General features: G+C 56.4%; 1 protein-coding gene across 1 annotated transcript in view; it reads right to left on the reverse strand.

The window, feature by feature from the left end:
* DNAH17 (dynein axonemal heavy chain 17) overlaps window positions 1–16,375 on the reverse strand; it is a gene marked incomplete at both ends in the record, with an annotated part of 110,072 nt that overhangs the window by 20,724 nt on the left and 72,973 nt on the right. Inside the window, 13 exons of the mRNA XM_082679965.1 lie at window positions 476–640; window positions 1,232–1,436; window positions 2,917–3,039; window positions 3,661–3,896; window positions 4,185–4,377; window positions 5,154–5,269; window positions 5,490–5,697; window positions 8,071–8,288; window positions 8,432–8,527; window positions 10,130–10,294; window positions 11,442–11,675; window positions 13,810–13,971; window positions 14,686–14,952. Of these exons, the coding sequence (XP_082536091.1) occupies window positions 476–640; window positions 1,232–1,436; window positions 2,917–3,039; window positions 3,661–3,896; window positions 4,185–4,377; window positions 5,154–5,269; window positions 5,490–5,697; window positions 8,071–8,288; window positions 8,432–8,527; window positions 10,130–10,294; window positions 11,442–11,675; window positions 13,810–13,971; window positions 14,686–14,952 (2,388 nt within the window). The remainder of the gene's footprint in view (window positions 1–475; window positions 641–1,231; window positions 1,437–2,916; window positions 3,040–3,660; window positions 3,897–4,184; window positions 4,378–5,153; window positions 5,270–5,489; window positions 5,698–8,070; window positions 8,289–8,431; window positions 8,528–10,129; window positions 10,295–11,441; window positions 11,676–13,809; window positions 13,972–14,685; window positions 14,953–16,375) is intronic.

Here is a 16,375-nt window from a genome sequence, read left to right on the forward strand (position 1 = left end):
ACCAGTCACAACGGCCATCATTAAGAAGTCTACAAATAACAAATGCTGGAGAGGGCGTGGAGAGAAGGGAACCCTCCTACACTGTTGGTGGGAACGCAAATTGGTGCAGCCACTATGGAAAACAGTATGGAGGTTCCTCAAAAAACTAAAAATAGAACTACCGTCTAATTCAGCAATCCCACTCCTGGGCATATATCCGGACAAAACTATAATTCAAAAAGCTACACGCACCCCTATGTGCGTGGCAGCACTCTTCACAATAGCCAAGACAGGGAAACAACCTAAATGTCCATCTACAGATGAACGGATGAAGATGTGCCTGGCCGGCATCCACGCGCCTTGACCCTGCCCCGGGCCCCCAGGGGCCCCCATGTGGCTACGGCTTCTCTTCTCAGTGACCATCCGCCCAGCTCCCATGCCCCCTGTGTGCTCCGGCTGGGGGTGCAAGGGGGTAGCCCCCAAGATGGTCTTTTACCTTTTCCTCAATCTCGCTGGCCATGTGTTTGGTGGTCTCCAGGTTCTCAACCAAGGCTGTGTCTCCCAGAAAGTTCCCCGACGCGGCCGACAGACGGGCCAGCAGAGAATCTTCCAGCTCTTTCAGGACAATCTTAAATTCATTCTGAGACTTGGTGAGGTTCGCCTGCAGGAGGGGCAGAGACCGGGAAGGGAAATCAGTCGCTGGCACGGCCTGGTCCCCCAGCTGGGGGGCTCGGGGGGGCTCAGGGCCAAGGCCCTGGGACTCGGAACGGGAGGAACACGGCAAGCCTGGAAGAAAGGGGCCGGAGTGGAGGCCCCCAAGCAGTGCGGGGTAGGGGGCCCTGCATCTGGGTCTTGCAGCTGCTTGTCATGGGCAGCTGTGCAGCAAGAACGTGGGGACCATGGGACATGAGTGGGGCCTGGGACCCCTGTGAGCCCACGTGTATGGCTCAGCCAGTCAAGGAAGGGCCTGGTACACAGGGGCCGGCAGCAAAGACATTCTCGTGGGGCAGGAGTGCGGTGCTCTAGGGCAGCCCGGGCACTGCTGTGACTCCTGTTCTTTCAGCGAAGCCATCACTTGATTTAGAATTAGATTCGGGAGGCGGCCGGGGAGGAGGAGTTACTCATGCTGTCGTACCAGCTACACTCAGTGTGACAAGCAGGGCACCTTCACAGCCGCCGGACGCCTGGGTCACAGTGACCTGCCCCCTGCTGTCTCTGAGCTGCCTGCCCCGCTCCTCCTGTCTCCACGTACCTTCAGCTGCTCCAGATCTGGGCGCTCTTTGGCCACCACGGTGGCCAAGAGCTGGTCCTCGAGCCCGTCCCTGGTGACCAGGAAGTTGATCAGGGTGCACTGGGCCTGCATCTCGGGCTTGTAGTGGGGGTTGAAGTGCTTCGTGTGCAGCAGCAGGCGGAAGTTGGGGTGGTATTCCACCTCTTTGTCGCCGATCTTAATGAACCTGGCGGGCGGCGGACGGAGGGGTTAGGAGGGTTCCCGGCGACCAAGGGATGGCAGCACAGACAGACCGCCTTTCCCGCCAGCCTGGGAGGAAGGTCCAGACTTCTCAACGACATGTTTCACTATAAAGCTGCTTAGAATAAAGGTCTTCCAGAAGCCGTCGGCACCATTTTCCACTTAACCGGGAAGTAGTTCCCCTCTAAATGCACGAAATCATGTTGGCATATTGTGCGGGGGTTTACCCTGATTAATAAATAATCTGAAACTTGGAAAAAAACAAAAAACTCACAACCATCCCTCTCTGGTCTGTGACCGGCCCTTCTAGAAAATGCACCTGCTCGCTCTCCAGCCGGCTTGTTCTGATTTTTTAGGAGCATTTACTTGACTCTGCCTGCACATCTTACTCATCTGGAAGCCTCTGCAGAAACACTCTGGCCTGGGCTCCACCCCAGAGCCATTAACATCGAAAGATGTTGACACCCCAATTCAGAACACCGGGACATCCCTGGAGCTCCCCAGGTGAATCTGATGAGAGGCCAGGGTGGGAACCCGGGTCGGCTCACCCACTGGGGGGGGTCGCTTCTCTCCGGCTCCCCACTCTGCTCTCCTCTTTCTGGCCGAGTTCACATTCTGGGGGGCCTCTCACTTCAGCCCTGGGTATCACTACTCACACCAGGCCCTTCTCAGAGTCTAGGGCGTCAGCACGTTTACGTCACCTCTGCTCTGGGCTTCTGCCTGCACCCCTGAGTTTATAGGTGGCTCAGATCAACTCCGACCTTTACATTTTTAAAGTTGATTTAATTTTTTCTATTAGAAAAGCAATACAGGGAGTTCCCTGGTGGTCCAGTGGTTAGGACTCTGTACTGTCACTGCCAAGGGCCCGGGTTGTTCGTTCCCTGGTCGGGGAACTAAAATCCCATGAGCCACATGGGGCAACCAAAGAAAAAACAGTCATACAAGCTCAACGCATCAACAAATGAGCGGGTAAACCAAACGTGGCAGGTCCGCACGATGCAGTATTACTCAGCCATAAGAAAGAATGAAAGATACTCGCTACAGCTCAGATGAACCTGGAAAAGATACTCAGTGAAAGGAGCCAGGCACCAGTGTCCTACAGGCCACGGAACTGGTCACTTTTGGTTAATTTTATGTTATGTGAATCTCACCTGAATAGAAAGAAAGAGACTCAGGATTTGCAAAATGCATATGGAAATAGAAAAAAAAGATGACCATCAAGGATCGCGATCTGCAGGCAGTCGCTAATAAACTGTTGGTGTAGGTCTTCCTTCCTAATTGGAACGTGGTCCCACAGTTGTCAGTCTCTCCCCTGGGAGCTGGGTGTCCCTTCACGCATTTTGCTGAAGCCCCTGCTGCCTCCCAGGAAAGGAAATGCCCCGCCCTTTCTCTCAGTCCAGAGGCCAGACCTCACCACTGAGGACGATCTCGTGGGTGAACCCGCGGAGGTGGACGCTGCCACTCACTTTCCCTTTTTGATTGTGTTCCTGCCCAGCAGAGGGTCCAGAACCGGGTCCACGGTCTCGCCAATGTTCTCGATGAGCAAGGTGTCCCCTTCTGAGATGGCCTGCTCGATGATATCCAGGTAGCTGTGGGCACAGCACAGGGGCCGTGAACGCCCTGGGGCCCGGTGACGGCGCAACTGCCTGCCCCAGAGGGACCGAGGGGCCAAGAGCTCATTCCTCTCCCAAACGCCTCCTTCCCAAGAGGAGCTCAGGGCTTCTGCGTAAATCGCCCCCAGGCTGACAGGAGGGCTGGTGCACGTGGAGCGCTTCCGGGCTATTGAGCCAGCCGTTCCACAGCTGCGAGTCTCCTCTCACTGCCCAGCACACTGGGAAGCCTCCCAGTGCAGCCGTGTCACGGCCACTGCTGCTCATCTATGACGATGAGAGACGGGAAGATGACCGCCCGCAGCCCCCCGGCTGGCAAGTGACCAGGCAGGACCAACGCAGGCAGGAGCCGAGGCCAGTGCCGTCCCCCAGCAGGAGCGGCAGGTAACGGGGGAGAGAGGAGCCCCGAGTTTAATTCTTTCCTGCCAGTGCCCAGGGCCAAGTACTAAAGAAATCCACATGTGGGTCAGTGTTTGTTTTCAAAGACCCATCCATCCATTTAGCGAGTATGAAGGGCCCCAGGTGGACTTCCCAGCACCGTGGCCCGGCCGGCCGGCCGCCACCTCTGGAGCCCCTACCCCACCCGCCACGGCCGAGCACCTCTTCTGTCCCAGGCGGATGGCCTTCAGCTTGCTGCCGTATTTGTTTTTGATCCACTTGATGCCCTGCAGCTGGGCGTCCACGAAGAGGGGCCAGCGCTCCGTGTTGCACAGGATGGTGGCATTCTCTGTGGACATGCGGTCGCTGGGGAGCCCCTGGTTGTTCCAAGTGGCCACGTCTGCATCGTCGGTCAGCAGGCTCAAGGGATCCAGACCTTCTGTGAGCGGGATGGGGACCTGCCGAGGGGGCGATGTGGCCTTACTCACCTCTCAGCGGAAAGCGGCTCTCCGAGCAACACGTGGGCCGCCGGGCTGCGTGGGGGAGGACAGCCACACATTCGCATCACGCTGAGGAGCAGCTTGGAGCCCGGCCAGAAGGGATGTCGGCGTCGGCCTCACAGGGCCACCGTCTACATCCTGAGTGGCTGGAGTCTCCATTGCAGGAGCAAAGGTGCCTTCTGGCTGGGGCTGCCCTGCCGGGGGCCCCCAAAGGTGCTGAGTGATGGATGCGACAGGACCGCCTACCTTTAGCTCATTTATGTAAGGGATCCAAAACCCCTCCATTAGCTCATTGCGATATTTCTTGGTGAAGTAGCCCACGTAGGAGACGAAGGCGGAAATCAGCAGGACGTCCCCACACAGTGTGGCCCCCTGGCTTCTGAAGTTCTCCACCGATTCGGCCCAGCGGACGTTTTCTGATGCTAATCCTCCTACCAGCCTGAGATGGGGACAGGGGTCAGTGGGCAGAAGAGAAGCACGTGTGTCGGGGGGGAGAGAGGACGGACTGGAGGACCAGGAAAGGCGCGCCTCCGCCTTTAACACGCCAGGGACCTTCCAGTTTCAAATCCTGACTCTGCTCAGCGGTTCAGGACAAAACATGCTTTGGGGGAAGTTTTGGGCAATAAACGCTTGAGGGAAGCAAAACTAATGCTTTCTGGAGGCGGTTGGGAACGCCGAGTTTCCCTTCCCCAAGGGGCCGACGTCACGTGGATGCTGACGCTACCTGACCACGTCACCCACGTGCCGAGGCTGCTGCCCGGACACCACTGAGCACGCGCTTTGGGCAGCGGGAAGTCCAGAGGCGGCCCCCTGGCCCTGTGTGGAGTGGGGACTCCAGGGTGTGCCTCGTGCTTCTCAGGCCCCCCGCTCGAGGGCTGGTCCCCAACCCTAAATGACACCAGGAGTCTGAGAGTGTGGACAGGTTTGTGCTTGACTAGCCTGCGGTCTGGCTTTAGCATCCTCCGAGCAGCCCTCCTTGCCAGGGACCGAAAGGTCACTTGACCTGGTGGAGGTGAGTCCACATCCCACGGGAGGCCAGGCACACAGCCTGGGGGTCTCCCGGGGTTTATCACTTTGTGCTCAGAAAGCGGGGGCTGGGGGCCTTGCTGCCTCCACCTGGGGCGTAGCCCCCCCCGAAAGGCCATTCTGTGGGCTCATCCCTTTCGGGGGGTGGTGTCTGAGGACAGGAGGGGCCCCTCGGAGGGAGTAAGGCACCTGTTAGCCAGCGAGATCACACTACTGGTGGCGTCAGCCTCCTGCTGACACTTGATTTTCTCGGCTGTCGCTTTTTCAAATGCCGACGTCAGGTTGCTCAGGTTGGCGTTGAGTTCCTGAAGGAACAAGACAGGCCCTGAAATCGGGCAACGCTGGGGGTCCCCAGCTCTCCTCCCGGGAGGGCCGGGAACACGGCCGACGCCGGCAGCCTCCGGGGTGATCAGGTCCCCACAGCGGCCTGCGGGCTCTTGCTCTGCTCCGTAATTCATGGCAGCGGCTGTGCCGACCCCTCTCAAACGGAGACACGGACCAGCTGCGCCTGCCGACGGCACTCACAGCGATCTTGCTTTTGATGCGGGAGAGCTTCTCCTGCGCCTCGGCCAGCTCCGCATTGGCCTCCTCCAGGGCCCGCCTCTTGGGGGCCACGTCGCAGTAGACCTCGTAGAAGCGGACGATGTTGATACACCAGGAGCACAGGCCCGCGGCGGCCGTGGACTTGGAGCGGATGAACTCGGGGTCGAACGTCGGGTTGCCTTGGTAGGGCCTGGAGCAGGACAGCGGGCGCTGAGGACGCAGACCTCCCGCCACCCCCGTCCTGCCTCCAGCTCCGCATCCGTCCGCCGCTCCGGTCCCCGTTACCAGCAACAGGACGGGGAGCACATTTAACTTTGTTTTTTTTGTATCTTAGTGATTAGTGATTAGAAAGAAGATTAGAAAGAAGAAGAAAGAAAAGAATGAAACTCAGAATTCTGGCCTCTGGAGTAGAATTTGGAGGGTGAAGGGCAACGGAAGTAGTGATTTCAAGTCCTATATTCTAGATGATGGAAGAAAACCTGTGTTTTTTTTTTTTTAATCCTCTCTGCTCCTGCTGCTTTATATGGCTGGTCTCATTTTCATTCTGCAACGACTCCAGTCCTAGGCAAGAAGACTGGGGTTCAGGGGGGGTCAGCAACTTGCCCAGAGCAACGCCGACAGGAAGTGTTGGAACCAGGGTTTCTTCACCAAGTTCTCACATCAGGGGCTGCGTGTCAGGTGCTGCCCTGAGTGCTGCCCATATGTCAGGTCCTGGAGCCACCCCTGCCCTGGCACGTGTCCTCACGCCATCTGACTCTGGGCAACAGGCCCAGAGAGGCTGAGTGTGTCTCCCAAGGTGACACAGCTTGGACTGGGCAGTGCAGGAATTCACACGGAGCCAGGCTGCCCCAGAGGCCACCCCCGCTCCCCCGCACCCCACACACACAACGGGCCACTTCTGCGTCCCCTCAGCTCAGTGCCCAGTTTTCAGGGATCCCCAGTGAGGCTAAGGCTCTAAGGATGAGACTTACAAGAGGTGACGTTAAAGAAAAAAAGGGGTGATGTGGTAGGTGTTATTGTACAAGAGGGATGAGGAAAAATGCCCATAGATGCAGTTAAGATGCTCTAGAAACTAGAGCACCTTAACTAGTGTTTTTAAAATAATGGCAACGTCATTGAGCACAACAGACTGACCTGTCTGCAGGAAGAATTCTAAAGGGACAATTTAAAATAATAATTGAAGTGTGATTTGAATGTAGGTGGGGAACACGGCCCATCACCTCCTCACTCTGGCATATTTTACGCTTCGTTTGGGCAAATAGTACAAAGCGTCTGCATCTTTTAAGCACACTCCAGACAGCATGGGGAGGTGGCAGTTGAGAAGTTTGCTGGGTGACAAGGAGGAGACATTTATCATGGCGTTATTTATGACGGCAGACACGGAGACAGCCTAAACCCTCAGCAACGCAGGTGTAGTAAGTAAATTACGGTTCATCTGCGGCAAAAAAGTCAAGCTGATCGAGTGTTTTGACAACACAGGAAAAAGCCTTTTTCCCCCACGATGTTAAGTAAAAGATAGAAAGCAGAGCAGGTAATTGCATATACACAGCATTCTTTCAACTACAGGGAGAAGCACGAGAAAAAAGACTGAAAGGAAACAGGCCACATGTTGACACAGGCCGCTCCCTGGAGGTGGGTCTGCGTTTTTCTTGTCTTTTCTCTTAAACTTTAAACTACTCCTTAGTCGGCAAATGGTTTTCGATCGTCCAGCCCTCTTCCTCAACAGATGGAGCTGAGAGAGGTTGGAGTCTCACCTGGGGTCATGCGAGGGGCTCCCTTTCTCAGTTGGGGTCAGGTCAGGTCGGCCCTGAAATCGGGTTGCCAGGGGACGGCCAGGCAAAGAGTGTTCACAAGTGCAGTGCTCACCGATGCTAGCGCATCGGATTTATGGGGCAAGACGTGGAGGTCCCCCCTGCACACCCTTCCCAAGTCCCACTAGGACCCTCTGCTGGAGTGCTCGTACCTGGACAAATACCTCCTCAAGCAGCAAAATGCAAAGAAACTATAAGGGACTAAAAGTACTACGTGCATGCACATCGGGGCAAATTATGAACAGAAAGATACAGAAAGGCTGAAACCCAACTGCCTCCTCTGAGGTGTCGGAGCAAAAGCAGGGTCCTGCGCATGACCCCCGCACACAGCACCACCAAGGGGGTGGGCAGGCCACCTAAGCCCCCCCTCCGACCCCACCCACCAATACACCCCTGCCCTCCCCCCATTTAAGGGAGCAGCTCGCCCCCCACCCGCCGAGCAAGGCTGGGGAGACAGAGGGTGATGAGGCTCCCCGCAAGCTTGGCATCGTGCTTCACCTCGACGCCTGGGCAGCTCAGGGGCAGGCGGATTCGCCCAGACTGCTGCCTGCTGTCTCTGGGGGTCCCACCTCGCTCTGTGCCGCCCAAGACCCTGCCCACTCCAGCAAGCATAGACTTCCCTTGGGACCATGCGGTATGGGGCCAGGGGCAGGTGGGAGAAGACTCGGGACCACACGGTGCCTGGACGTGACGTGCTCCCAACAGGATGAGGACTGAGCTGACCCCATGGCGGCAGCCGAGCCCCAACTCACTTAAATGCTTTCAGGCAGGCCTCGGGGATGTGCTCCTTGTCAAACTTCTTCAAGGAGTCCAGGAAGGTGTCCACTTTGCCCATCATGATTTTCGCAGCTTTCCAGCTCTGGTCCTTGGGGATCTTGCCCCCGGGAGCCGTCAGAATCATCACGGCGGCCGTGACGTTGACCACGGCGTCTGGGGGGGACCCGAAGGACTTCAGCTCTGTCAGGTTGTTCTGCAAAGACAGACGGACAGACTAGAATGGGGATTTAGCCCCGAGCAGGACCAGGAGGCCCCCGGTGATGACCCCACGGCGTCTCCTCTCTTCCTCTCTTCTCAGGCGTCGTGATCCCCGTTTCTTCCCCCTCCTGCCCTCACCTTATTCAGAGTGTCGAGGGCCTCCTGCGCGGCCAGTAGGGCCGGCTCTGCCTTGGCCAGGTCTGTTTCACAAGCTTTTTGTTTCTCAGTAACATTCTGGAAGGAAGGCAGATGGGAAAGATGGATGCAGGGGTCCGTCTGGGTGGCGTGTGTGAAGGGGGGACCCTGGGCGGTGTGAGGGCAAGGAGGGGTGACGAGGGGTGACGAGGGGAGTTGCCCTTCGCTCTCGCTTGCTGGGTCACCGTGTGAAGCCCGCCTTTCCCCGCCCTGCCTCCTTTGCCCCGAAACACTCAGGTTAGAAGGAGCTGGGTGTCAGCTGACCTGGGATTCAGGGAGGGGAACTGGTCCTTCTCTTGGCTCCAGCTTCCAGGACCAGAGGGGAAACCTGGGGCCACACAGGCCACTCCCTGGCTTTGAGGCCTTATTTCTTGGTGCCACTGTCATCCCTCCAGGATGGACCATTTCAGAGGTACAGCCCATCCTCCCCTTAACGTGAGAACATCTTCATTCACGCATGCACGCCTTCATTCATTCATGCATGCATTCACTCTTTGGCTCGGGAAGAACCCCTCTGAGCCTTCAGGCACCAGGCAGAGACCAGGAGAAGCTTGGTACCCATCAGTCAGGAGTAGCATCTGCGTGACAACAGAGATGAAGAAGCCAGTCGGGGCTGGGAGCTTTTGCTGGGCAAGGAGGAAGGACGACAGAAAGAAGAGGGTCTCTTTGCAGAACACCTCCTGGAGAATCCCATTCCATACCTTACTTTAGGGACATGCGGGACACAACTCAGGGAACAGGGCATGGAAGGCACTGACTTGGCCGGTGGTGCTGGGAAGCTCCAGGCTTCCCTGGAGCATGTTGGGCCATTTCTGGATCAGGGGTTGGAGAGGGGTGGGCACCCAGATGTTAACAGCTGCATGTATCAGACGGCAGGTCCCTGAGTTCAGGGTGCAGGTGTGGGTCTTGGCTTGGATCCTGACTATGTCACTTGCTAATTTTGAGACCTCAGGCACATTGCCAACCATCCTAACAGGGCTGTGGTCATGCAGGTTACAATGAGGGATGGAGCAGAGCTCCTGGCTACCCCACCCGGCCCGGGACCCTCCGCGCTCCAGCACTGGTGGGAAGGGCAGGGCTCAGGTCCCCCTCCCGTTGGCCTTGGAAGGAGGCTGTCTCAGGCAAAGAAATGACTTGCTGCTGTCCTCCCTCTCAAGAGACAGCAGACAATTACTGGGACTCTTAATTTAGACACTCACGCAGGTGCATGACTAATGACAAAAAAGGCATGCAGGAGAAGGCGATGAGAAATCAACCCAAGCCATGAACCTTCGGCGTGGAGCCCACCAGGGCCAGTGGCACTGGAACATCTCGGGGCTCCAGGTGCAGCAAGTCTGAGGACCAGGGCTCCGAGGAAGGCTTCTCAAGCCTTAACGTGCTCACAGGCCACTGGCATCTCACTGAGATGCAGACCCGATTCAGCAGAGCTGGGGCCTGGGAACCCGCATGTCTTACCAGCTCAGGAGATGCCACTGCTGGGGCTTGGGAGGGCAGCCCTCTGCTGAGCTGGGGGCCCTGCGCTTGGGAGAGAAGCCCTCCCTGCGGGGTTCCTGCTGGTTTGCCCGGGCCCGTAGGAGATACTGGCCACCAGGGGAAGGGGCCCAGCAGGGCAGAGCCACGTGCCGCTGCCCGTCTGCCCACCTTGTTGATGACTTCCACCTTGACTTCTTCCTCATCAGCAATGGCTTTCTCTTTGCTGACCTTCTCTGTTTCCACACCCACCACGTGGATCAGCTTGTCCGCTTTCTCGTTTTTCTGCTTGAGCTCAGCCTCCTGAACCGCCAGCTTGGCTTTTAAATCGTCCACCTAGAGGAGGAGGGAAGGGAGGCGGGCAGGCTGGGGCCCCGGCCACCGCACGCTGCCCCCTACTCGGCCGGGCTGGTGGCCATGTGAGCCGCGGGGCCCGAGCAGAACAGCAGGCCTGCCGGTTGCTTACCACTCCCTGTGACGCATTTCTAAGTGCTTTTTCAGCTTCTCCAAGGTAAGTATTTACTGAGCACCGACTGTGTACACAGGGTCGCAAGTATAAGACCCATTCCTGTCGTTCAAGGAGGTGGCAGTCAAGGTGGCCGGATAAAAACAATGTCGGCAGAGGCAGGGTGCTGAGGGGTTCTGGGGAGGCTGGTGGGGCTGTGAGAGCCTGGAGCCGGGGATGAAAAGCTCCCTCGGGCACTCGGGTGAGGCCCTAGGCAGCCAGGCGGAGGGAGTTCTGGGAAGTGGTAAGTGACGGGCTGAGACACCCTTCCCCATCTGGATGACTTCTAGCACGAGGAGGCCACCACTCCATCGCTGTAACCGCCCTCTCCTGGGTGCATTTCCTGTGTCCCAGGACCACTCCCGGAAGGTACATTTGGGGAAAAACGCCTGCTGAGCCGGGCTTCTCCCTTGTTCCTATCCAGGGAGGGAGCAGGCTGCTTCGTGGCTCCGGCAAGCTCTGTCCAAGGAATGGACAGCCGCAGCACCGGGTTCCCCTCTCCGCCCCCACGGGGTGGCCTTGGCTCTGTGCAGCAGCCTGTGTCAGGGGCCACCCTCCACCTGTGCTTCTGCAGCTCCAAGGCCTGCGGCAGCTGTTTACCAGGCTCCCGCGGAGACGCCAACGGTGGGCAGTAAAGAGGGAGCCGGGGCTACACCACGGAGGATATTTAAAACCAGGCAGAAAACTTAAAAATTAACACGGTGTGAAAGTACGGCAGATGCGCTTCCATCTGGGCACCACAGTGTGAACGGGGCTCCGGGATGGACCCGCCTCCACGGGCTGCACTTGCCTGCATGAGCAAACCCCCCCAGACGCGGGACCCCCGGGAAGCACCCGACGTAACATCAGCACCCGGAAGGCGTTTGGGATCCACCGTCTAGGTTAAAACCCGTATACTTGCTGTGGTTTGCCCTTACTTTGTGTCACATGCCTGGGGGAAGGTTCTGGAAGCACATCCCGAGGCCCCAGCTCTCCTACCTGAGAGGCTGTGCTCTGCAGCTTCATCAGCCCGTTCTCCAGCCTCTCGATTTTGGCGACCAGCTCCATCCTCTTCTTGGCCAGTAGGTTCTGGTACAGTTTGATCTGCTCCAGGAAGGTTTTGGGCGTGGTATAGTTGTAGCGCCTCTCGGTGGCGAGGTACACCTTGGACATCTCTTTGACGGTCGTGTGCACGTAGGACATGAAGAGGCTGATGGAGGCCTTAACTTCCGGCTACAAAGACAAGACAGAACCATTCATTCCCCGGTGCCCTGATGGAAGAGGAGGCTGCTGGCCACCGTGGACCACAAGGTGGGTTCCCTTCCTCGCCGAGGACCCTGGATGAGTGGTACCCCCTCTGTCAACCTTGGTGGTTCAGCTGTCAAATGAGGCTCAAGACAGCAAGGTCTGCAGGGCTCTCACGGGCGACGGTGGTATTGCACCGCCAAGGGGCCCGGTCAGAGCCAAGGTTATCACTATTCTCTCTCGGACTCACACACTTGCATATACAACATGCTTGATTAACCAGGTAATTTCTGCAAGCATTTATCGGACATTTCCTGTTCCAGGCCCTGGGGTTTTAGTAACTCCTTTCCCAGCCCTTTCTGGCCCGCGTCCACGCCAGGGTCACGGCCCCACCACCTGGGCCTGCCCCACCTGCCCGAAGACAGGCACTAGGAGCTTTGCCCCAGGAATTAATTGTTCAAGGGACATTAACTGTAATTCAGGTTAATTTGGGAATGTGTTCATCCAACACACGCTTCTTCGGCATCTACTCTGCAGCCCTCGCTGGTGCCAGCAGTGGGGCCATTCGCCGGTCCCAGGAGGCCCCCGCCCCTACAGGCACTCGGGGTGTGGAGGACATATGACGGCGGCATTTCTGGGAAAGGCTCAGCCTGCAACTGAACGCTCTGACAGTGATAAGCGGGGGGCTTTACCCATCTTTAAAAACTAGGGAAGAGGTTAATTTCAGGCTTATTTTATTCCACTTAATAACTGAATATGCGATCAAAATAAATCAGACACGATAACCACGTGGGATTTATTCTGGGCCTGCGCATCACTTGCATCAGCTGGGTCACAGGCTAATGCCCATTTCTAGGCCGGCAATGAGCACAAACGGTGAATGCGGGCACCGTCTTTCAATAAAAGAAAGACACTGTAGGGACTTCCTTGGTGGACCAGTGGTAAAGAATCCGCCTTCCAATGCAGGGGACGTGGGTTCGATCCCCGGTCAGGAAACTAGGATCCCACATGCCACGGGGCAACTAAGCCCACAGGCAACGACTGAGCTCGTGTGCCTCAACTAGCGAACCTGCATGCCGCAAACTACAGAGCCCATGCGCTCTGGAACCCGTGGGCCACAACTAGAGAGAGAAAACCCGCATGCCACAACTAGAGAGAAGCCCGTGCACCACACTGAAGAGAAGCCTGTGGGCCACAAAGAAGATCCTGCGTGCTGCAACTAACACACGGCCCAGACAAAAAATAAATAAATAAATAAATAAATAAATAAATAAATAAAATGTTAAAAAAAAGAGTCTTTAAAAAGAAATGAAAGATGCTGTAAAGAAAAAGAAAAAAAAAAAGAGAAAAAAAAAAAGAAGGCTTACATCACCCTGTCTTACTTGTCATGCCCTATAAAAGGCAGGTCAGGGCTTCCCTGGTGGCGCAGTGGTTGAGAGTCCTCCTGCCGATGCAGGGGACACAGGTTCGTGCCCCGGTGCGGGAAGATCCCACATGCCGCGGAGCGGCTGGGCCCGTGAGCCCAGGCCGCTGAGCCTGTGCGTCTGGAGCCTATGTTCCGCAACGGGAGAGGCCACAACAGTGAGAGGCCCGCATACCGCCCCCCCCCCAAAAAAAGGTAGGTCAAAGGTGAGGCAGCAGCCCTGGGCAGAGCCCTGGGGGCAGAGCCATGTTGGAGCCCAAGGCAAGAGGAAAAAGTGTGCGCCCGCATACACTTATCAAAGTAAATACGGGCTCTGCAGTCGGCTCCAATCAGGGACTATGTTCAAAGCCCGAGCTGCTCAATCTGTTCGCACGTAGGATCCCCCGGAACCAGCCCTGTGGGCCCGTGGCCGCGTGAGGCCCGGAACCCCCAGCTGATTGAAACGACCATTTCCCTGGCACAGTAAGTCGGGGCCAGAAAAACCAACAAATGGCAGCCTGTCTTTGTTTACGGTTTTGACACTTTTGAGCATTTCAGCATTAATGTTGATTTTTAAAATACTGCATTAAAACATCACTGATCTTGATTAAGTTTTTGGTGCCCCCTTAAGTTTTGCACCCAAGGCGAGTGCCTCAGCTGCCTCACCCTATCCCGGTCCGACGGGAACCCTCCCTCCCGGCTCTGTGCCCCGTGACTCACCTGAATCCCCTCGGTGTCCTCAAGGAAGTGAGTGCTGACGGACACCAGGGCGTCCTCTGGCCACTCATGGAACCAGTCGATGGCTGTGCAGTTGACCACGGCAGGGAATTTTCTTGCTCGTACACGCAGGACGGAGCCCACGGGGGAGAAACACAGGATTACCTAGAAGTGGACACAGTTGCTGCTGGTTGGGGGACGGTGGTGCTGGGGCCAAATCGCGCTGCTTTTGCAGAAAGCCCCTTTAGAAGGAAAAGCTCTCTGCGTGGTGTCCGTCTCCAAGTGCGGGGGTGGGGAGAACACGCCCAGGTCTGGGCTGGCAGTGTGGCCATCGCATCACGATGTGAGGGTGCAGGGGAGCCCCGAGCCCTCCTGGGGTGGCCCCACAAAGGGGAAAGGAGGGCTGGGTGCAGGAGGGAGTAGGGTGTGGGCAACCACACTGGGTAGGTGAGGTCCCAGAACAGGGAGGGCTATGGTCCTTTAGCAGGTCTGGTCCTTGGGGGCCGGGAGGAACGAAAGCAGGGCCACCTGGCCAGGGGCAGCTGTCCTACTGGTCACGGACGAGGAGGGAGAGAAGGACCCAAAGTGCTCTCGGTCTAACTTGGGTAGCTCAGCCAGCTTCCCCAAGGGGGAATGTTGAAGGTCAAGGTGAACTAATCTATTTAAACGTGCTCTATTGCGGGGGGGGGGCGCATATAGAAATCACTTCTTTCGGCCACAAGGCACTTCTAACAGCCCACCTCCATCAGGCAGCTCACCATACTCTCCTAACAGTTTTCCATTTCCTGTGCGGGAACAGCCCCTAACTCCTCCCCGAGTGAAGAACCAGCCCTTAGAAGGTCCCCGGGACCCCCCGCCCCCAAGCCCGGGACCCCCTACCTTCAGGTGCCTGCGCACTTTCTCAATGAAGAATTTCCAGCACGCCTCCCGGGTGTCCGTCAGGCCCAGGGACTTCACTTGCGGCCGCATGGAGGAGATGATGTTCTCCACCTCGTCGTCCATAAACAGCCCCGGGATCTCCCCCGAGGCCAGCAGGTCATTGATCAGCACCAGAAACTGCTCCTCGGCCACCTGGGAGTCCGTCATCAGGAACACCGAGGGAACGTTCTTCACGGCCGACTTGATGTACTGGGCGCTGAGGTCGAGCTGGACCCGAGGAGGACACCCTCAGAGGTCTTGCCAAGAAGATGCTCGTGTAGAAGCATCTTCCACCACCACCCAGACGGGGGCACCCGGAGATCAGCTCCGTAAGAAATGGGCAGGGTCTGTAGATGGAGACCCAGGGCCTTCCGTGGAGGACACCCAGGCTTGTGGCGGCTCTACTCGCCACAGCTCCAAAGTGGAAACAACCCAGGCGTCCCTCGACGGATGGATGGATAAACACGATGGGGTCCATTCACACAGTGGGATATTATTCTGCCTTAAGAAGGAAGGAAATTCTGACCATGCTACAACACAGAGGAACCTAGAAGACATTATGCTGAGTGACGTCGGCCAGTCACAAAAGGACCAATAGGATTTGTCCTCACATGAGTAGGATTCCACTCATGCGAGGTCCCCGGCAGAGTCGGATTCATGGAGACAGAAAGTAGGACGCTGGGTGCCAGGGGCTGTGGGGAGCGGGCAGGGGGAGTTAGTGTTTCATGGGGACAGAGTTTCTGTTGGGGAAGATGAGAAAGCTCTGGAGATGGACGGTGGGGTGGTGGCACCACTATGTGAACGTATTAATGCCATTGAATGGTGTGGTTAAAATGGTAAATTCTGCGTTGTGTATGCTTTACCGTATAAAAAGGAATAAAAAGCTTAAATGAAGACCCTGGAAGAGGCCCCGAATGAATACACCACGGGCTGGGAGGGGGAGGCTGGAAAGTATTGCCTCTGCTCATCGTAACTCCTATCACATTACTGGTAGGTTTTAAAGAAATAATTGACAAAACAATTGCATGGTAATTCTGGATGAATAAATGAAGGAGAATAGTAAAAAAAAAAAAAAAAAAAGCATGTTACAGAGCAGTATGAATAGCTTGCTATGTTTGAAAAGTGCCAACTTACACGTATAACTTGTAAATATATATTAAAACGTCAGTGTCATCCAAGTATGAATGTGAATTTTCAGGGGTTTGGTGATTTGCTTTTCTTTACCGTCTAATTTTTAAATAAGACCTGAGAGCTTCTGTAATTATTTTAAAGGCTTTAAAATGTCCATTGTAGGCATCCCGAGTAGCTCTCTTCTGCCCTTTGGAAGCAGCACACCTCCCTGACATCTGTTCAGAGAGAAACATCACCAGGGTCCCTCAGCTGGAGCTGACAGGGGTATAACTGGGGTCACAAGGCAAGTTCCAAATTCCAGGGTTTTTGGACAAGCTTAAAAAACAAATCAAAGGGAAGCCCTGAGCCTGGGAGAGCAGAGGCCTCAGGTGGGATATGAGCCCCGGTCACGCCCTCGGGTGTGGCCTCCAAGGCAGGTCCTACTTGGAGAGGCGGCGGGGGGCCTTGGTGTTGAGACACATCACTCTTCCCATTTCACAGTCCATCGTGGATGTGGGCTGGGAGCCGACAACGCCGGAAT

Source organism: Grampus griseus (genome assembly GCF_964374135.1).
Source record: "Grampus griseus genome assembly, chromosome: 20".
NCBI lineage: Eukaryota > Metazoa > Chordata > Mammalia > Artiodactyla > Delphinidae > Grampus > Grampus griseus.